This window comes from Stegostoma tigrinum, chromosome 8 (assembly GCF_030684315.1).
Source record: "Stegostoma tigrinum isolate sSteTig4 chromosome 8, sSteTig4.hap1, whole genome shotgun sequence".
Taxonomy (NCBI): domain Eukaryota; kingdom Metazoa; phylum Chordata; class Chondrichthyes; order Orectolobiformes; family Stegostomatidae; genus Stegostoma; species Stegostoma tigrinum.
Window position 1 is genome coordinate 68,984,087 of NC_081361.1, and position 22,963 is coordinate 69,007,049.

The 22,963-nt window shown below is 40.7% G+C and overlaps 1 protein-coding gene across 1 annotated transcript in view; it reads right to left on the reverse strand.

Moving 5' to 3' along the window:
- Nucleotides 1-22,963, reverse strand: part of tesk2 (testis associated actin remodelling kinase 2) — an 84,487-nt gene that overhangs the window by 50,458 nt on the left and 11,066 nt on the right. Inside the window, exons 2-3 of the mRNA XM_048539099.2 lie at nucleotides 16,859-17,146; nucleotides 7,551-7,672 (exon numbers count right to left, since the gene is read on the reverse strand). Coding sequence (XP_048395056.1) covers nucleotides 7,551-7,672; nucleotides 16,859-17,074 — 338 coding nt within the window. The 5' untranslated portion in view covers nucleotides 17,075-17,146. The remainder of the gene's footprint in view (nucleotides 1-7,550; nucleotides 7,673-16,858; nucleotides 17,147-22,963) is intronic.

The following is a 22,963-nucleotide window of genomic DNA, read 5'->3' on the forward strand; positions in this document are numbered from 1 at the left end:
TCCCCCTCTCATTCCATAGATGGCATGTCCATCCTGGGCCTCCTGCAGTGCCACAACGATGCCACCCGAAGGTTGCAGGAACAGCAACTCATATTCCGTTTGGGAACCCTGCAGCCCAATGGTATCAATGTGGATTTCACAAGCTTCAAAATCTCCTCTCCCCCTACCGCATCCTAAAACCAGCCCAGTTCGTCCCCACCTCCCTCATCTGTTCTTCCTCTCACCTATTCCCTCCTCCCACCTCAAGCCACATCCCCGTTTCCTACCTACTGACCTCATCCCACCCCCTTGACCTGTTCGTCCTCCCTGGACTGACCAATCTCCTCCCTACCTCACCACCTACACTCACCTTTACTGGCTCCATCCCCGCCTCTTTGACTTGTCTGTCTCCTCTCCACCATCCATCTTCTATCTGCCTCCCCCTCTCTCCCTATTTATTTCAGAACACCTTTCCCCTCTCCCATCTCTGATGAAGGGTCAAGGCCCAGGGTGTCAGCTTTTGTGCTCCTAAGATGCTGCTTGGCCTGCTGTGTTCATCCAGCCCTACACCTTGTTATCTCAGATTCTCCAGCATCTGCAGTTCCGATTATCATTGTGCCAAATGACTTTGACAGTCTGGTGAGGGAACAACATAACAAGATCCACCTCTCCTTTTTCCACAGGGTCTCAAGGACGCCAGGTGCTGGCCACTTCCTGATGGACTTGTGGTCAAAAAGGTGCTTTTCTCTGCAAGTTTCTCCACGAGGGACAGGCCCGAACAAGTAGTTTACCTTGACCAAGTGTTGCAGACTGGCACGTTCCAACGTCCAGGACTATGTGCTGAGGGAGGCATGAGCGTCTGGGGAAGCTGAGGCCCGAGTTCTGCCTGCTGAAGCTAAACAAAGGTCTGTTCAGTTATTGGACTATCCTGGTGTCTCAAATGCATATAAAAACTTAGTCTTGTACAAGACTAAGAGATGCCTTTGGTTTGTTTTCTGGATACAGTCAAACTCCAATGTTTGCTTCAACAACAAAAACCTGCTGAGCTTCTCCAACAACCGTTTTTGGTCCTGGTTTACGGCATCCACAGTTCTTTCAGTTTTTAAATCAATGTTTGCTTGTTTTTCTTGATATATCACTGTTCAGAACCAAACTGCATTTGTCACTCTGTATATATGCTGTATATGCCATGTTTGAAGTTAAATAAGTGAAACAAAACAGCAAATAAGGATGCAAAACAATGCAGCACCAAAAGAAATGGATTTAGCCTGGATAAAATTTGAATAGATGTAGATTAAACAAAACTGAAGTACTAAATGAGATTCAGAATCACAAATCAATCCAAATTTGTACAGGAATATTTAGTCTAGTTTCCAAACATATCAAATATTTAAGATGGAAATAATGTGCAATATAGTCAGTCCTCTTGACATCATAAAACCTGAGTGAACACTGGCAGATAACTGGAGAAATGTGTTTGCCAATTAACTATATAAGAGGTAATGCTAAGCTCAGAAGACAGAATATAATTATCCTTAATACATGAGGCAGACCAAAAGGTCCATCTCACACAATGGGTTGCCATTCAAGTGTAAAATGCCACTTGTCATAGATAAAAACAATTCAGAATCTCCTAGTTCTTCTTCAAAAGGTCTGATCAGTTGAAGTTAAATATTATCAATTGATTTAAATTGTGTATCAAGTACGTACTAATTTGAACGATAAGCCATTCAGCATCATGAGACTATTCCACCATTCATCAAGTTCACAGCTGATCAGATTGTGATCTCAACTCCACTTTCTTGCCTTGTTAGGTAAGAACATATCTATCTCTGTATTCACTGCTCTCCAGGCAAAGACTGTTGAACATACTCACAACTCTCCGAAAAAGTCGAATTTCCATCTCGAAATGGGAGGGCCCTTCTATTTAAACTGAGTCTTTAGTAACAGTCTCAGCACCACCAGCTTTGTCCTTTCTGTGGTACCTTCTTACTTAAAGCAATGTCAAATGGCGACAAAATCAATACAGGTCTACAAAAGCAGAAACCATCATTCCAATAAATGTGCACTATTAATATAGCAATCAAATAGTTTAGCTCAGTTAGCATCTGTTGTTCGATAATAATTGGAATCCAGGCAGTCAAAACGTGAGGTAAGCTTCTCAAGAATTAAGAATTAATCAACAGCCCAAATCCAATTCATGATGACAATTGCCAACTGGCCATGGTGAAGTCACATTATATTGTACAAAATACTGCATTTGGCCTCAGCAACTGATTTTATTCCAGGCTAGTTCTGCATCATTTACTGCATAATGGAAGAAATCCAGCACCTTCAAAGAAGAATGCTCTTCACATAATATGTACATTGTGAGAATGAAAATGAGAAAAATTGACAATTTTGATACCTGCATCCTGATATGCAAGTGTCCTTATTTTCAAATGGCTCTTCAAAACCAGTGGATGCAGAGATAGGTATTTCTTAGCTAACAAGGCAGTCCAAGCGTATCTGTGGTGGATAGGCAAGTGGAGTTGAGATCACGGTTGGATCAGCTGTGAACTTGATGAACAGCGGAGCAGTCAAGATGTTGAATGACTTATCCTTCAAACTACCATGTACTTGGTAATAATCCATACAAGCAAAGTATCTCAACTTCCCACAGTGCCCGTTCACCTTCTGATCTGCGATGATGCCCAGTTCAGTGGTGTTGCCACTAAGATACAAATTCAGTTCATTTCCTGTTGTTGAGCTTCTCAGTTCATTACAGTCTGACAGGGTTCACGTCTTACCTGTTACAGCGAAGTGTCATAAAATCCCTGAATACGCTGATTAGAAATACCTCACCAACAGACTATAAACATTGATTATAGTATAGGAGAAAGCAGCAATATGGCATTGAGGCAAAGAGCCAGCAATGATCATAATGAATTGTGTAACAGGCTCTTAGGGCTGAGTGGCCTATTCCTGTTCCTAGTTTCTACAATTGTACGTATATACCTGCTCCAGTCATGCACTGAAAAAGTTAACAACCAATTTTAGTCTTCAATCCAAAAAAGTTACTTTTCAAATGTTCTGAAGATGTTCCATCTTCAAAAAATTGACTGCAGCCATCAAAATAATAATTAAGACAAGGTACAATCTACATTCAGCTATATTCAGTCGAAGTAATTCTAAAACCCTCAGTCACTACAGTGGCTCAAGAAAGATATAAAATCTCTTGCTAAAGAAGTTCAAGTACAACTAAAAGATTTCATGAATTCGTATCTGAAACCCATTTCCAAACATTCTGAATGTGGCAAAGACGTGCTCCTAAAAGCCAGAACAAAAGGGGAGTCAAAGAAATTTGTACATCAAAAAGACTTGGCACAGATATTCCAGAGATGTCCAGCAGTGAGGCACAATTAATCACTACTGAATGATGACTTTTAGCACCTACCATTCACATTGCAAATAGGTTAAAAAAAGAAGAGAGGGACCATTGCTGGATCTAGTGATAGGAGATGTACTAGAACAATTGAGGGAAGTTAGCAAAAGACAATGCCAAGGAAATAGCACACTCAAGTCATACAAGTTAAAGATCAAGAATATCAAAGACCAAATAATAAATTTAGAAATAGAATTTCAGATGAGAAGGGAACTGGGAAAAATAAACCAGAAAAAATTATCTACATGTAACATTGTTTTACCATTTTCTAAATGGCAAAAAAAACCTCTGATTTGGCAGCACAGTGGTTAGCACTGCTGCCTCTCAGCACCAGGGACCCACGTTTGATTCCACCTCCGGGTGACTGTCTGTGTGGAGTTTGCACATTCTCCCCATGACTGTGTGGGTTTCCTTCAGGTGCTCCAATTTCCACCCAGTCTATAGATGTACAGGCTAGGTGGATTGGCCATGCTAAATTGCCCATAGTCTACATGTAAATTAGATGTGTTATAGGGGGAATGGGTCTGCTTGGGATGCTGAGGGTCAGTGTGGACTTGTTGGGCCAAAGGGCCTCTTTCCACACTGCACAGAATCTATATTCTATGATAAATTTTCAACAGAAATCAATAAATCTTTCGTTATTTAACAGCATCAAAACAGAACAAACACAGGCAAATTGAGGGAGGTTCAAATCAATAAATCAAATCAGTCATAACCTAAAATGTATTTCAGAACAGGCTCAAGGTCTACTTCTCTTCGACTTGAACACATTTCAAAAGACTATCATTTGACACTTCACAACTTGAGATACAAGCAGCACAGGGCAAAACTATAATCTATTTTGAACTTATCAGTGGAGCAAAAAGAATAATTTGCATACATCACTGCACACCTCACTATTCAACTCATCAGTTTGACAGGTATCAAAGAACAAAGAACAAAGAAAATTACAGCACAGGAATAGACCCTTCAGCCCTCCAAGCCTGCGACGATTGGGATCCTCTGTCTAAACCTGTCATCAATTTTCTAAGGGTCTGTACCCCTTTGCTCCCTGCCCAGATACATCTTAAAAGCCACTATCGTGTCTGCATCTACCACATCCGCTGGCAACACGTTCCAGGCACCCACCACCCTCTGTGTAAAGAACCTTCCACGCATATCTCCCTTAAACTGTCCTCCTCTCACTTTGAACTCATGACCCCTAGTAGTTGAGTCCCGCACTCTGGGGAAAAAGCTTCTTGCTATCCACCTTGTCTATACCCCTCAATTTTGTCGACCTCAATCAGGTTCCCCCCTCAATCTCCGTCTTTCTAATGAAAATAATCCTAATCTACTCAACCTCTCTTCATAGCTAGCACCCTCCATACCGGGCAACATCCTGGTGAACCTCCTCTGCACCCTCTCCAAAGCATCCACATCCTTTTGGTAACGTGGTGACCAGAACTGTACACAGTACTCCAAATGTGGCCGAACCAAAGTCTTATACAACTGTAACATGACCTGCCAACTCTTGTGCTCAATACCCCGTCCGATGTAGGAAAGCATGTCGTATGCCTTCTTGACCATTCTATTGACCTGCGTTGCCACCTTCAGGGAACAATGGACCTGGACACCCAGATCTCTCTGTACATCAATTTTCCCTAGGATTTTTCCATTTACTGTAAAGTTTGCTCCTGAATTAGATCTTCCAAAACGCATCACCTTGCATTTGCCCAGATTCAACTCCATCTGCCATTTATTTGCCCAACTCTCCAATCTATCTATCTTCTGCTGTAATCTCTGACAGTCCCCTTCACTATCTGTGACTCCACCAATCTTCGTGTCATCTGCAAACTTGCTAATCAGATGACCTATAACCTTCCTCCAAATCATTTATGTATATCACAAACAACAGTGGTTCCAGCACAGATCCCTGTGGAACACCACAGGTCAGGGGTCTCCAATTTGAGAAACACCCTTCCACTACTACTGTCTCCTGTTGCCTAGCCAGTTTTTTATCCATCTAGCTCGGACACCCTGGACCCCATGCGACTTCACTTTCTCCATCAGCCTGCCACGGGGAACCTTATCAAACGCCTTACTGAAGTCCATGTATATGACATTCTCAGCCTTTCCCTCTATCAACTTTGTCATGATCTCAAAGAATTCTATTAAGCTGGTAAGACATGTCCTTCCCTACACAAAACCATGTTGTCTATCACTGATAAGCCCATTTTCCTCCAAATGGGAATAGATCCTATCCCTCAGTATCTTCTCCAGCAGCTCCCCTACCACTGGCATCAGGCTCACCAGTCGATAATTACCTGGATTATCCCTGCTCCCCTTCTTAAACAAGGGGACTACATTAGCAATTCTCCAGTCCTCTGGGACCTCACTCATGTTTAAGGATGCTGCAAAGATATCTGTTTAGGCCCCGGCTATTTTCTCTCTCGCTTCCCTCAGTAACCTGGGATAGATGGCATCCAGACCTGGGGACTTGTCCACCTTAATGCCTTTTAGGAGACCCAACACTTCCTCCCTCCTTAGGCCAACTTGACCAAGAGTAATCAAACATCTATCCCTAACCTCAACATCCGTCATGTCCCTCTCCTTAATGAGTACTTTGCATCGGTATTCACCAAGAATGTCACCCATTTTCTCTGACTCAGCGCGTAAAACTTTCCTTCTTTGTCCTTAAGTGGGCCAATCCTTTCTCTAGTAACCCTCTTGCTCTTCATATATGAATAAAATTTGGGATTTTCCTTAACCATGTTTGCTAAAGATATCTCATGTCCCCTTTTAGCCCTCTTAATTCCTCGTTTCAGATTCACCCTACATTCCTGATATTCTTCCAAAGCTTTGTCTATCTTCAGTCGCCTAGACCTTACATATGCTTCCTTTTTCCTCTTAGCTAGTCTCACAATTTCATGTGTCATCCATGGTTCCCTAATCCTGCCATTTCTATCCCTCATTTTCACAGAAACATGTCTCTTCTGCGTGCTAGTCAACCTCTCTTTAAAAGCCTCCCACATATCAAATGTGGATTTACCTTCAAACAGTTTCTCCCAAACTACATTCCCCAGATCCTGCCGAATTTTGGTATAGTTAATCTCATTAATACTCCTTTGGAAGTTATGAGATATGAATTTCCTCAGGGCTCCTCTTATTAAGTTATAAGGCTGGTGGGAGAAGCACCATGGTTCAGAATAACTGAACCAATTCAGATAATAAACACTTTTTCAGATTTCGTTTTGAGCAGCAATACATAATCCATCATTTTGACATCAAACTTTATCTTCTGTTCTATACATGGTTAGCATCTGTGGAGACAGATACAGTGTCAATATTTTGAATTCAATGTGACTCCTCTTTAGAACGGGTTTTACAACTTTATTCCAGATCATTATCCAATTCTATGCTAAGTAAATTATAATTAGCCAGAAATACAATGTAATTCATCGTAAAGAATACAACTGAGACTAGAGCAAATATTTCAAATCCTGAATTCGTTACTTTTTTGCATTCATATCTTACACAACTGCTCTCAAAGAGAAAGTCTCAGATAACTAGAAACAAATCTTAATAAATCCTGCCTCATTATTAAAATTTTCCTTCATGCAAGAAGTTCCTCTCCAACATGCAAAGACTACTGATTATAAAGTCCAATTACATAGAATCCCTACAGTATGTACAAAGATGCATGATGCTGGAATTCAGGCTGCTACAAGTGTTCTCATATCTGTTGCATGTAAATAGCCAAAAATCGAAGTGAGAAAACTTGAGAAAAATGGCTGACAGCAGTAATTTACTTTTCATACTTAATTTCTAACATCAAGATACAAACCTAGTGAGTTAGTTAATCAGTTTATGGATTAAACAGATTAATGCAACATGAAGACAACATTTAATATCGTGTAAAAAGTGAAAGTGATATTTTATTCAAACCAAACTCATTAATATAGCTAGTCTTTTGAAATGCAAGCTACTTGCAAGGATACACAGTCATACACAAATGTGCTTCCATAACTAAAGGATAAACTTGAGAATATTAAAATCCAAGTCATTGAATGTCTAAATATCAACACAATGTAAGCATACAACAGTGTAAACACTTTGAAAAGTGAAATTTCCTTCAAGACTAATGGTTCACCAGTTACTGTTCAAATACCTGAGAATGTTGGGATGAGAAAGACGATTCATTAATTGTACTTCCCGCAACATATTTGCTCTGTTGCTAATCTGTTTGTTCATCTTAAGTGCCATTATTTGGCCTGATGTTCTGTGCCGCACCTGTAAGATTTAAAAAAAACTGTTGTTGTACTCATTACAAGACAATCTATGAAGAGTGAAGATAATTAGAAAGAAGAGAAAAATGTTTGAGCTTCAAATTGCAGGATACACTGCAAAAGTATACCCAGATATATGGCAGACATCAGTTTTTATAGTAACAGGAAAATAAATCAGGCCGAGTGTATAAAATACGGAGAAGAGCAAAATGGGATGACAGGCAAAGAGACAATAAATATACAATATAGAATTTAACAAACAGCCACACAAAAGAGGTTGTTACACAAGACTTGGACATATGGCATTCAGAGCAATGCATAAATTTGGATTGAGGATGCGTTCATGGACAGGAACCAAACTAACAATAAATGGGTCACTTTTGGAAAGGCTGGGTGTAAATCAGAAGCAATGTTACAATAATCGGTGCTTGACTCTAAGCTACATACAGCCTGTATCAGTACCTTAGATGCCAAGATTAGCTGTGGAGGATTCAAAGAAGCTTCAGAAAATATAGGCCAGTTAAGTAACTGGGTCAGATGACAGCAGGGGTGTAACGTGGGGAAGCATGAAATTATCCGTTTTTGTTGCAAAAATGGAAAAACGTAAATTTTTGCTGAAGCTAAGATCCCACTGGAAGTTATTCAGAAGGATTCAGGAAATTCTTGTAGAGAGAACCACAGAACATTACCATGCCAGCAATCAGCTAAGAAAGCCAAAAGGTATGTTGGCTTTTCTTGTAAGGTGATTGGAATACAAGAACAAGGACATTTTGCTGCAATTATCTCCGTTTTTGACAAGACCACACATTTTCTTGTCTTTCACTGCACATCAGCTCCCTAAAATCCTGCAGTTCACCTAGGGTCAGAACATTCTGTACTATCAGAAAGGGAGTTCCAGTATTCTGACCTGGTGACATTGAAGGAGCTGCGATAATATTCCAGAGCACGAGTCAGGATGGTTTTCAGCTTAGAGGCAAGCTTGAAGCTGACTGTTCTTCCATGATTCTGCAGCCCTTATCCTTCTACGTCAAAAAGTTTTGAAGTTGCTGTTGAAGGCTCCTTGGTCAAACAGCTGTGCAACTTCTGTGTTGTAGACAAGATGCCCCTGAACATCGGTGGTGGCTTAAGTTTTGATCATACAGTCCGCTTTGCCTCAAATCTAGATGTTATCCAAATCTTATTTGCACGTACACGGACTGCTTCAGTATCTGAGTAGCTGTGAATGGTACTGAATGTTGTTCGAATAACTCTAGGTCTAGCCCTATGATGTTGTCAAACCTCAGGGTTCAGGTTCCTTGAAAGTGGCATTGGAGAGGTAGACAGCGGTGAAGGCAGCGCTTGGCATGCATCCCCTTATCAGTCACAGCACTGAGTACTGAAGTTGGGACATCAGGTTATAGGTATACAAGAAGTTGTTAAGGCTAAATTTGGAGCATTTCAGTACTACACACAAGTCTGGTCACCCTGACACAGGAACGATGGTGTTATTAAACTGGATGGGGTTCAGAAAAAGGTTTACAAGGATGTTGCCAGGACCGAAGAGTTTGAGTTATAAGGAGAGGCTGGGACTTTGTTCTCTGAAATGTAAGAGGCTCGGGGTGACGGTATAGAGGTTTATAAAATTATGAGGGACATAGGTAAATGAACAGCAAATGTTCACGCAGTAAAGGAGTCCGAAACTAAAGGCATAGGTTGAGGTGAGAGGGGAAAGATTAAGAAGTTGTCCCCCAAGGGACAACTTTTTCCACAAGAGGGTGGCAAGTATTATGGAAGGAATGCAGAGGAAGTGGCAGAGGCAAGTACTATTACAACATTTAAAAGACTTTTGGACAGGTACGTGGATAGGAAAGGGTCAGAGAAATATAGGCCAAACACAGGCAAGTAGGACTAGTTCAGTTTAGGAAACCTAGATTGCATGGGCCAAAGAGCCTTTTTCATGCTGTATGATTCTATGACTCTACGTTACTTGTGCTGGAGACATATGTAGACCAGATCAGGAAAGAATGCAGTTTCCTTCCTTAAAAGACAGTAGGTGGACCAGATGGACTTTTCCTGACAATTGGTAATGCATTCACAGTCATCATTAGACTCATAATTCCATATTTTTATACTCTACCATCTGGCATGACCAGATTCAAACTTGAGGACGCAGAATATTATATGGGTAGAGGGGGTTTGGATTATCAGTCTAGCGATAATACTGCTAGGTCATCACCTCCCAACTGACGACTTTGTGTTGCAAAACTGTAAATCAATTGTATTTAGTTAACATAATGGTAGTGCCACACAATGTGATGGGTACTCTCAGTGTGAAAGTGGAACTTCCTCTCCAAAAGGACTGTGCAGTGGCCACTCTGGAAAACACTATCAGAAACAGATAACATCTGAGACAGTTAGGGAAGGATAACGTCAACTATGTTTTCTCTTCTGTGTCTTCTCACCACTTACCACAGGCACTGTCTAGCAGCAACATGCTTCAGATCTCTGCTAGCTCGGTCAACAATGTTATTTTTGAGTTACACTTGGTTATGGATACTGAAACCCTAAAGTCCAGTCTGTGTCCTTGTTACACTCAGTGCTTCTTCCAAAATGTAGACCACAATTTACAGAAATTCTTTCATCAACAAAAGTTGGACAGGAAGTAGAAGGCGGAGATTTGACCACGCATGAGATGCCACAAGACTTCATCGGATTAATGTCAACGTGAAGACTTCCAAAGTCCTCCTTCAAAATACACACAACTGCACAAACTGTAGTTGTTGTTCAGTTCGTGGGCCTTCCCAACAGTCTGGATCGTGCTGATCCCCTCCTCAATACAGAAAAATATCTCTATATCCATTGATGTCATTAGTATCCAGAAATTAACTTGGTTTGAGCCTGCTCAATGATTGAACTTCCACCGTTTCGTGGTGTACAGAATTGTTTTTTTTAAAAAATCATTGCCCTCTGAAAAAAATTCTTCACCACCTCAGTCTTCAAGGGTCTGCCCCATACCTAAGATTATGTCCCTGGTTCTACAGTCACCAGCCAGGCTAAGCATTCTATTTACAGCCACCCTATGATGTCTAACTTAAAAAAATCTTAAGTTATGAGATCACCTCTTATTCTCTGAAAGTGTAAAAACAATGCTGATCCAGTTCCCCAAAAGATAAGTAAAAATATCAAAAAGACAAGTCTAAAAGGTACTTTATCTGAATGCACAGCGTATTTGCAATAAGGTAGATGAATTAACAGCACAAATAGTAGTAACAGGTGCAAGATGAATACATGGCTACAGGGTGACCAAGGCCAGGAACTGAACAAAGGAAATTCAATCTTTAGGAAAGACAGGCAAAACAAACAGAAATTGGATTGGGGTCTTTAACTGGCTCAATCTCTAGTTGGTTCAATATACTGTTCCAGAAAGTCACCTCGTACACATTTCAGGAAACCATCCTCCAAAGCATTGTTGACTTGGTTAACCCAGTCTATATGCTAGTGATGTCACCCATTATCACTGTTACCAACAAAACATACATATTCAATTTCCTGAATTAAAGTATGCCCTACATTAGGACTACAGTTTGGTGTTTTACAAACAATTCCCACCAGTTGCCAGTCCTTACTCCACCGAAACAGATTCTAAATCTCAATCCTTTGATTGAAGATCCTTTCTCACAAATTTCTGATGTCATGTTTTACTACAAGTGCAATCCCACCACTTTTCCTTTGCATCTACTTCTAAATGCAGACTATCCCTAGATATTCGGTCGCAATCCTGACCACCCTGGAGCCACTTCACCCTCTCGAGTAACATTGCAAAACCTCCCTGTGAGATGTTATTGGGATAACATCCCATTGATTTCTATACTTCTATAAATTAATGCCCTTTATCTGCCTACACATAGGTATGCAGGCACAGCCCTAAAGCTTCCTGCCCAGCTAGGAATTCAGTGTAAGACTTTGTAACTCCTTATCTTCCTACACATCGGTATGCAGACACTGCCTTAAGCTTCCTGACTGAATAGAATTAGAGTTAAACTGTCTCAAATAAGGTTAAGTGAGGAACATTTGTAAAGGTCTGAGACTTCTGAAGTATATAACTTCTGTCGCTGACAAAGGAGCCAGGGCACTGACTTTGTTCCAGACAGACACATCGGCAACTTGAAATTACAATCTGTCTCGTTAACAACTTGAAATCGCCTCCTGCCATTAGCAGCCACTTCACGAATGATCGATACTATATCCTGGTCTTTTATGTTCTTGATGTAATAATTGTTTTGTATCCTGTCTTTGTCTGTTGTAGTAATTGTTTCACATATCATATCATTGTGATGTGTGAAATTGTTTTATGTATTATGTACTTAGAAAAGTATAAAAAGCGGGGACTGTCCACTGCTCGGGGAGAATTACTTACGAGACTCTGCACTCTGTGCCGGGTTAAGTACAGTGATTCTCCACAGCTCATACTTGCTTTGTATAAAAGGGTTTGTGTTTTTCTAAACAGGTCAGTGTCTTGTTATTGCATCAAGTCCGTGAGGGTCTCCGAAAACGAACTTGATACCTGCAAAGATGTTAGGCTTGGTCCTGAAAAGATACAATCCATCTGGTTTCTTGAGCTTCCACCTATTGCAGGGCTGGTCCCAGTGCCTCAGAAATCTGAGGCACCCTCTCCTAGCTTGCGAGCCTATGTTTGATCGCTCGGTTCTTCTGCTTATATTCTCAGTGCCATGTGCTACTGAGTAATCTTGAGATTACTGCTTTGGAAGGCCTGCTTTACAGGTTCCTTCCTAGTGCGCAGCTATCTGCTTTCAGGACCTCATCTCCCTTCCAACCCAAGTCATTGTGTTCCTTCTTGGTACCAATCTCTATTCACTCTTCTCCAGAAGGAGGATGCCCACAGCCATTGTGATGGTCTTGAAGCTAGCAGAAGGGCAAAATAGGTTCCCAGAGTCACATAGTGGCCATAGAAATGCTTGTCTGTTTGAATAAAGAAACCCTATCAGTACTGCTCTTCCACTCTATTCCCTCTACTTTATAGCTGAGCTGCCCGTGGTGGTAATGTCTTAGCTCTGATTGCATTCATCTGAGGAACTAGTACTCTCACCAGAAACCAAAGTGGAAAACCATTTGCAAAATCATGTACTACCTCTTGGGTTCTCTTGGACTGGCTGGTGGTCACCTATTCCTTAGCTGCTTGCACTCCCCTATGCTGCAGCATGACCACATCATCCGCTGCCTTACAGTTGTACAGCAATTCTGGTCACCACTTGATTTCCTAAACCCAGAGCTCAAGCTTCTGCAGATGGTGACACGACCTACAGGTGTGTCCATCTCAGAAGCATGATGCACCCATAAACTTCCCACATTCCACAGACCACAAATACCTAATTTGGTTAGAGACAGAAAAACTGCAGGTGCTGGAATGCAAGGTAGACAAACAGGAAGTTGGAAGAACATGCGCACCAGGCAGCATCTCCAGTAAAGGAGGAGTCAACTTTTTGGGTATTAATCTTCTTCATCATATCTGAAAAGGTAATACCCAAAAAGTTGACTTCTCCTTTCCTGCAGATGCTGCCTGGTGCACTGTGTTCTTCCAGCCTCCTGTCTGTCTACCTACAAATGTCAAATGCCTGAACTGCTCTGCCATATTTTAACTGTACCAACCAGTTAGTTACTCACAACCAGCTCATGTTGTTGCTGCAAACTGGGAGCCAAGTATCAGGCAGTTATAAAAGTAAATTAAAAAGGGGTTTTATAAAAGAAAAGCAATCCCTTCCAATTTCATCCTACTGACTAACTCAGGTGGTTAGTCTGTCCACTGGTGTGATCATGAGACATTAGCCGCAAGATACAATTTTGTGCACATGGCTAGTCAAGCCACTATTTGACTAGCCTATGGAACAGTTTCCCCACTTTTGTTATAGGTTTCTGGAAGCAAGCAATTTCCAAAATCAACCATGTCCCTAGGTTGATGCCTTCTGTTCCAGCAGTTTTCTTTCTTTTCAAACATAAAAAGTAAGTCTGATACAACCGAGTGGCTCGCTATACCATTCCGGTGGACAATTAAAGAGTCAACCATATTGCTGAGAGTTCGAAGTCACATTAGGGCAGACCAAGTAAAAGTAGTAAATTGAGTTCACTGAAGGAGATCCATGACAGCAGGGGTGAAAGACAGGCAGGTGCAGCAAGCAACTTGCAGAGCAAATGAAATAAAGTGTTCTAAAAAGCCGACTCTTGCTCCAGGTTTCTATGTTCCTGCATAACAAGAGTTAAGGAAAACAGCAAAAGACACTCAGAACACGATGGGAATCAGGCAATTTATCATTTTCATAGTCATAACAACATATAGCATAGATATACACCCACTGTATCTATGCTCACCAAACAATACTAATCCCATTTACCCATACATCATTCATAGCATACTTTACCCTGGCATTTTAAGCAGCATCTGGACGAACAATTAGATGTTGCAAGATGCCTTCACCCCTTCTCAGGTCATACATTCCAAATTTCTACCACTGCCTGGATGAAGAACTATTTCCTCAGATGTCCCCTAAACAACTTCTTCCTCACTTTTAACGTGTCCCCTCTGGTTTTAGACATTTTGCTGTTGAATAACCAGTGAAACTATGCCAACATCTCAAAACTTCACAGGTGCCAATTCAAATTTGCATTCACATGAATGTAGATTTTTCAGAAAAACCAGGCTGGTTTCGGATACTGGCCACATGATTGGTTAGAAAACAGTTCACCACTCCAAAATGTCACAATACAAGCATATACGTTGGAAATGACTACTTGTTTAACAACATTCCTAGCAAATGGAACTTTGATTGAAAAGAAACAGTGGATGTAAACTGGTCAAGGGTCCACGACAGAGGAACGGCTGTCCTGTTTTACAGCAGCACTGGATTAATTTAAGAGAATGTCACCTTGCCAAAGTGGGAGAGAAAATTTGTGTTCACTATTGTCTTCATTTGTTATTAAGATAGAATAATCAAAGGGCACAATACAGGACATTTTAAATTGTAATCACTAAGAAACTGTTCATGTTTCAAATCTGGATACCATCACAAGCTCCACTTGATCCTCTCTATCATCAAGAAAGTCAATCAACATTTGTAAAACATCTGAGGGAAACAATCAATGTGTGGTCTTGTAGTCATTAATCAGGGTCTTCTAAAACATTATACAGTACATAGCAAAACCTTCCTCCAGATCAGACTGGGAGAAAATAAACTGTGTGAACAACAAGACATATTAACTCAGCACAAGTGTGGCAGAACAGAATAGCACCCAGCCAATTTTTCCTAGTGTGCAGTCACTGTGCAACAACAGCCCAGAAACACAAGCTATCATACAAGGCAGAGCTGGCAACAATAAATCGTAAGCATAGCAAAACCGGAGTCAATGAGAATCAAGAGGAAATGCTCTGATAGCTGGTGTCACACTGCTACATACGAAGATGTTTGCAATTGTTGGAACTCCATTACCTCAGCTCCAAGACATCTCTGCAGGAGTTCCTCAGGATAGTCTCCTAGATCTAAACATTTTCAACTGCTTCCCCCCCATCTTTAGGTCAGAAGTGAAGATGTTCACTGATGACAATGTTCAACACCATTCACATATCCCCAGATACAGAGGTAGTCCATGTCCAAATGACTGAGGGACTGATTTGATTTATTGGCACGTGTACCCAAGTACAGAGAAAGGCTTTGTGAGCAATGCAGGCAGTTTATAGTTAGCAAGGATATAGATTATAGGGTGAAGAAAACTTGGAGAGTTAGGCATACAGGAGATAATGGGAACTGCAAATGCAGGAGAATCCGAGACAACAGTGTGGAGCTGGATGAACACAGCAGGCTAAACAGCATCCTAGGAGCACAACAGCTATGTTTTGGGCCTAGACCCTTGATCAGAAAGGTCTAGGCCCGAAACGTCGGCTTTTGTGCTCCTAGGGTGCTGCTTGGCCTGCTGTGTTCATCCAGCTCCACTCTTTATTAGGCATACAGGATACAGGCATACACCGCACAGGACACAGGAAGCAAGATCAACATTATGTGAAGTCAGAGTCCAATCAGCAGTCTAATAATGGCAGGGAAGAAGCCACTCTTGAACTTGCTGGCGAGTGTTTAAGCTTCTACATCTTCTGACTGACAGAAGAGTTTGTAGGAGAGCATTACCAGGGTGCGATGGGTCTTTGATGTTGGCAGTCTTTCAGCAGCAATGAGAGAAGTAAATGGAATCCATTAAAGTTAGTTTCCATGATGGTCTGGGCTGTGCAGACAACCTTCTATAGCTTCTCACGGTTCTGGGCAGAGCAGTTGCCGTACCAGGCCATTACCCACATTGATAGTATGCTTTCTATGGTGCATCTGTGAAATTTCAAGGAAGTCTTATCAACATGCCAGATGTCCTAAACCACCTGAGGAAAAAGAGGGTGTTGATGACCATCATGATCATGTCTACATGGAAAGTCCAGGACAGGCTGTTGGTTATCATAGTTCCTAGGAAATTGACGCGCTCAATCCACTAAACTTCTGTTCCATTGATGTACACGGTGCGTGTTCTCCTCCTTTCATTGATACCAAGAAGCTTGACAACATCCAAGAGAAAGCATCCTACTTGATTGACACCATATATTCAGAAGATGTACCATCTACAAGTTGCACTACAGAAATTCACCAAGAATCTTATACCTTGATATCTCTGGAGTTAGTGGGAACTATGACTTCCTGGCTCAGTAGAATGGGTACTACTGCTGTACCACAAACACCTCAACTGCACCACTTCCAGAGCATGGAATCAAAACATATATATCAAAATGAGATGAAACATGGCATTTACAATAACATATCACAGTTCGAAGAGCACCCAGAAGTACTTTAAAGAAAGTGCCTTAATTTCAATAGAAAATGTTAACCATGTTCTTGTAAGCCTGATTAATCTTGCTTAAGATTTCAAGGTGTTTCACATCTGGCCAGGCTTTCACCTTCTTGCTCGACAGCAAATTACACAGCGTTACAGCCGATGAGAATCACGGGATTCACACTGACTATTCCCTTTGCTGGCTCCCAAAGAGTACAGATTAACAAATGAGGAAAGCAATAGCAATTAAAAATCACATTTCACAACAGAGATTATAAGTCCTTCACTGCCAGTTATATTTTACAGAAGTTAAAGCACTAGCAATGCATTAACTAACCTTATAAACTTCAGAGAAAAATCCAGATCCTATTTTTTCACAGGTGAAATCATCGAGTCTAGTAAGTCTGGACACAGCACTACTCAGGGCTCTATAGGTCGAAGGAAACACTGTCCCTGATTGAGTTATGCCGCCTTCTCTATTGCCATCAAAATCCTCTGGTCGCTCATTCCTTGATGGTAAACCAGCTATCGAGTTCCTTTTGTTTCGATCCATTCCGGATTGTAGCAGAAACAGCTTTCACATTTTAGAATCCAAAATTCTTTTCAATGACTTGTTGGAATCAAGCTAGAGGAAAGACAATACACATTTAGTCATTCAATAAATCTAATGCCCCAATTCTTCCTCTAACATTAGTAATTACAAAATTACCAGTGTTTTCATTAAATACTAGTCATATAACATCTCTCATGAAGCCTTTATACCTAACCTTTTGAGGCAGTTTTTCCAACTGGAGCTTGATTTTTTGTATACTCAAAGACGTTGGATCTCAATTTAGCATTTGATTAGTATTGAAAACCAGCATGAGATCAACTGTGGCTCAAAGCTCCTCCAGAAATTTACTATGTCACAATGATACCACCTGGAAACTGGAGGAGCAACACCTCATATTCTGCCTCAGGAGCCTGCAGCCCAATGGCCTAAATATGAACTTTAGCAGTTTCAAAAATCTCCCCATCCTGGCCTCATCCCACAACCAACCCTCCCTCTCATCACCACGTTCTTGATCTGACACAACTTGTCCGTCTTCTCTACCAGCTATCCGCCCCCTCACCTCATTGACCAATCCCCACCACTCACCTATCACCATTCCATGTAATTTCCCCAGCCCCAGCCCTCCTCTATTTATTTCTGAGCTCTATTCCACACCCCCACCCCCTTTTGGAGGGTCCCAACCCAAAACATCAACTTTCCTGCTCCTCTGATGTGGCCTGGTCTGCTGTGTTCCTCCAGAATTCACTATGGTACAGAAACTTCCCTCTCATTCTTGTACATTTATTCCAACTGTTTCAGCAGATTCACTCAACTTCAAAAATTCTAAGGCTCAAAGCTGTAACTCATCAGCTTCTCCCATCCTAACACACTTTTGCTAATTAAGAAAAAGATTTGCCAAGATGAAGCTAAAAGTTAATCAAATGCCCCTCAGTGTAATTACACAATTGTACTGGATCAAAGATGTTGTCAATTGCCTTATTCATTGAAAGCAAGTTACATTAATTTGTAATTGCCAATTCAGCAACTTCTCCAGCACAGAACAATTGAATTCTCTTCCCCAGTCATAAAATAACCAAAGGAAATCAATCATGGGATCATTTTAAACTCTGCTGTAATAATCATTCCAGCTTCTAAACTCAATTAATGTGTGCACAACCGCTCAAAATTTAGCAGTTTAAAAAGATACCATTCTGAATAAGTGGAGATGTAGGCCCTCCAAATCCAATACATCTTTCATCAGATTTGCTGCTCAAAATGAATAAAGTACTCCAAACCATTCTCTGACCAAAGGACTTCAGAAAAAAACAAACAAACATTCCCATTTACATATGAGCAGTCTTTTTGATCATTTGTATCACAAAGAATTGAATACATAGTGATCGAACAGCTACAACTTTTGCACGGTTCCTCGTCTCTCACCACTCAAAAACATTAAAATTTGTATCTCAGATTCAAAGTAGATGACTTCTCACTTCCTCACAGAGGAAAATGTATTATAGATCTGCCGAGATATATTTCACTATACGTATTTTGCTGCAACTTCCTGCTCCCATCTACACGACCAACAGATGCCAAAATTAGTATCATCTGCCAACTTCAATGTACGAGTTTATTCTTTCATGCAAATCATATATATAATTATATATTCTGCTAAGGAGTAGTCTCAGATAAAGGTCTGAGAAACAGGTGCATGCCTTTCATCATATCCTACCAATTAGAAGACAGAAGGATAAGGAAATGTTCTATTGACCAATCTATGTCACAAGCTTCCCTCCATTGCCACATGTTTAAGAATAATCAGACACTCCCTATCCATTTTCAAGCTCTCCTTCCCCAGTGATTGATTCCTGGAACTTTTATTTTATGTAGTAAACAAATGTTTTTTTTCTAAAAGGGCATAACTGAAAAGTAAGCATGTTATACTATACATGCATTGAACATTACCACTTTAAAAAGTGATAAAGGCACTGGTCAGGATGCAGTGACTAACAAAGATGATACCTGAAATGTATGGGTATGCAAGTCCAGAAAAAAGGCTGAGGAAAAGTGAATAGACGATTCACCTCAGAGCCTGGTTGTGCAATTCAACACCATCCTGCCTAATCTGAATCTGAAATCCAAACTCCCTTTATACTATATGGATAGTAAAAATTGACTCGTCTCAGATTTAGAAAAGACCTAATAGGGTTTTAAAGAGTGAATGCAGTCACGACGTCTACGTGTGTGGGAGGAAACATAACTAAAAATGCCATCAATGCAAGACAGTCAGCAAATAATCCAATTAGGAATTTAAAAGCAACATATCCGCCAAAAAGGACTAAGAATTTGGAACTCACTATTATAGGCAGTGGTTCATGTGGATGATCTTGTCCATTCTCAATTGCCCTATTGAAGGTGATGGTGAGCTGTCTTCTTGAACGACTACAGTCTTTGGAGTGTAGCAATACTCCGTACTTTGTTAGGAAGGGAGTTCCAGGATGCTGACCCAGCAACAGTGAAAGAACAAAGACACATAAATAGTTCCAAGTCAGAAGGTGTGAGACTGGAGGGGAACCTTCAGACAGTTGTGCTCCTATGCATCTGCTGCCTTTGTTCTTCCAGGTATTAGCATCTTGTCACCATCTTTGTCCTCAATAGTGCTGTCAAGTGTTTTTTAATTCTCTCATGGGATGTGGATGTCACCAACAAGGCCAGTATTTGTTGCTCATCCCTCAATGCCCTTGAACTGCAGAACTCGATCTGCCATTACAGAGAGTAGTTGAGAGTCAATCACATCGTTACAGATCTACAGGCACATGAGCCAGACCTGGTAAGAATGGCAGATTTCCTTCCCATGAAGACGTTAGTGAACTAAATGGTTTTATAGTAACAGTTTCAGTCATCATTATGTAGACTAGCTTTAGACTCCATAATTACTGAATTTAAACTCCACCAGTTGCCATGTTCCCAATGACATTAGTTTAAGCCTCTGAATTACTAGCCAAGTGACATTCAAACTACATTATCTCTCCAAGATGGTGAGCTGCACAAATCCAGGTGTGGGAAATCTTTTGACTTGTGCCTTGTATATGGTACTCAGGCATTAGCTCATCAAGTGAGTTACTCACCACAGAATTCCGAGCTCATGGCCTGTTCTTGTGGCCACATCATGTAGAAGGCTTGTTCATTTCAGTTTTTAAACACACAAAATGTTGATAGCAAGGATTCAGATACAATGCCATTGAGCAGCAAGGGCTATTGCTTGAAATGGTTATTGCCTTGAAAAGTGACAAGTAACATGCACATCAGCCCAAATCAGGATGCTGTCCAGGTTTTGCTGCACACAGAAGAAGGAGCTGCTTAAGTATCTAAGGTGCAACAAACAGTGCTGAACTTTACGTAATTCATGAACATCTCTACTTCTGTTCTTATGCTGGAGGAAAGGTCGTTGGTTAAACAGCTGAAGTTTAGAGACCAGCGACAACATGCCCTAAGACACTCCATAAAACAGCTATTCCCCTTAGTTTCAGAGACAGTAGGAAGTGCAGAGGCTGCAGAATCTGAGATTACAAGATGTAGAGTTGGATGAACACAGCAGGCCAAGCAGCAGAGGACCAGAAGGGTCTAGGCCCGAAACGTCAGCCTTCCTGCTCCTCTGATGCTACTTGGCCTACGGTCTTCATCTATCTGTACATCTTGTTATCTCTGTTCCCCTTAGCTGTTGGGTCAAAAAGAAGGGGATACAGTTTAAGGCAGGAAATTGAGTGGATTTGAAGAAAACCTTTTTCACCCACAAGGGGGGTAATCTGGAATGCACTGCCTGAGAAGATAGTTGAGGAAGGTAATTTCACGATCTTTAAAAAGCACTCAGATGAACAGCTGAAGTGAAGTGTAATAACATTCAGGGCCATAACCTAATGTGAAAAAGTGGGACTAGTATTGACAGTAATGTATTTTCAGTGGTAAAGTCTCAAGGGTGCTGAAGGGCCTTTTCTATAACCCTGATTCTATGACGTCTGAGACAAAGCTTTTGGTTGTTTGACCTAACATCTCTCTATGTGGTTCAATATTATGTTTTATAATCCCCTTGTGAATGGTATTTCGATCTTGATTATGTTGAAAGCAATAAAATCATACAACTACTTGTTGTAACTCCAACACAGCTCAGTATAACATTACGGCAATCTTTCCATTTCACTGCAGCTTAAATGCTGGAATAAATTATACAGTGTACTCAGTGTGCAGCTTCAAGACTTTTATCAGTTCCAAAAAGAACTTTGCTTCAAAAGTGGTCACTGAGAATGCTGACACCACAAGACTGACCATCTCTGCTCTCTAACCAAAATGTCAAAGGATGTTGTCTGGCTATTTCCATGGCTTTTTTTTTTAAATTGCCGCTGCTCATGAGCTGATTCAGTTTGCTTTCCTAAATTGGACTGGACCAGTTACTGATCAAGCTGTTCTCAGTGACACTTTCATTCTCTGTTGAATGTTTCTATGGCTTTGTGTTAAATCATGTTGAAGACAAGTTTCCCACATAATCAGCAAACAATAACTGTTGAAGCAAAGAACGTGACAACACTCATGCTGTTTCTTAAGATTTCCACCTCACCAAAACAAAAAGGAAGTGAAGTTGTACATGAAAACAACCTATAAATATGTTTAAATCCCATATCCAATTTCAAATTCCAAAACATCAAGTTCTGAACATGTCTTCCAGTTATCTGGAAGGAATTTATGATCTTGGCTAAGAGACAAAACAGTTTCAATTTAGCCACTGTTGAGGTCACCGAGGCAGCTAACACTTTCCAGGTCAGCGCCTCAAGACTTATTCAAAATTACCCAAGTATTTGGCAATTACTCCACACTGTAGTAGTAATTTTGCACAGTGAGTTTTTTCACTTGGAAAGATAAGACTAATTGTGACCTGAATACTTTAAGGGGTCAGTAACTGTACAAAAACAATAAGTTAAAGCAACTATCGTAAATTACCTAACAGTCTAATAAAAACAGACTACAGTATGACACACTGCATTTTTCTTTCAAGACATAACGGGATCACAGTGAAACTTGGTTTGATAGCACAACTTATAATGTTAATTCCAATACCACCTTTTAACAATGTATTAGTAAGCATAAGAAAACTATTAAATGACGCCCACATGTTGATATGTCCGATTCATTACCAGCAGGCTCTGCCATACATTGGACAGACAGTGCATGAAGGGATGGGCTATTTGGAGGCTTTGTGTGCCTGGAGATTTCAGAAATAGTTTGTGGAAAAGTCATGAAACATCTGGCGTTTATCAAACAAGACTGCTCCACTTTGGTTAGTCATAAACCTGAGTGGTCCGAGAGTTGGCAGGAATGCTGGATCTCTTCAGGGATGCTTTAAGGACATATCTAAAACATTTCTGCTTTCATCCAGAAAGTTCTAAAAGTAGTAATTCCTTGGGAGTCTGGTGTGAAGAACATGAATGACACGTTCCACCCAATGGAACTGATTGCTCAAGTCTCAATCAGATTCCATACAAATTGACTTGAGAGAGGATGCCATTGTTTCTTTCTACTGGATTTCACAGATTCTATGAATGGACCACTGGTAGTCCTTATCTATACGGAGTTGCCTGCTGTAGGTCATTTAAGTTTATGTATGGGGATCACTACAGCCCATAAAGTGAACTAGTACTTCACGCCGGGCATGCATTCCTGAAATTGTTCAAAGTTTAGTGACATTTCACCTCTGCAAGAACAATCACACTTCCTTAATAAAAAACTAAGTTGTGTCACTCCATTTTTTGTTCATTATTTGTTTATGTTTATTCTTACACATTTCAATTAAAATAAATAATGCAATGCAAAATAGTTGACAGAAGATGAACCGAATGCACTCTTTTCAACAAGCTACAC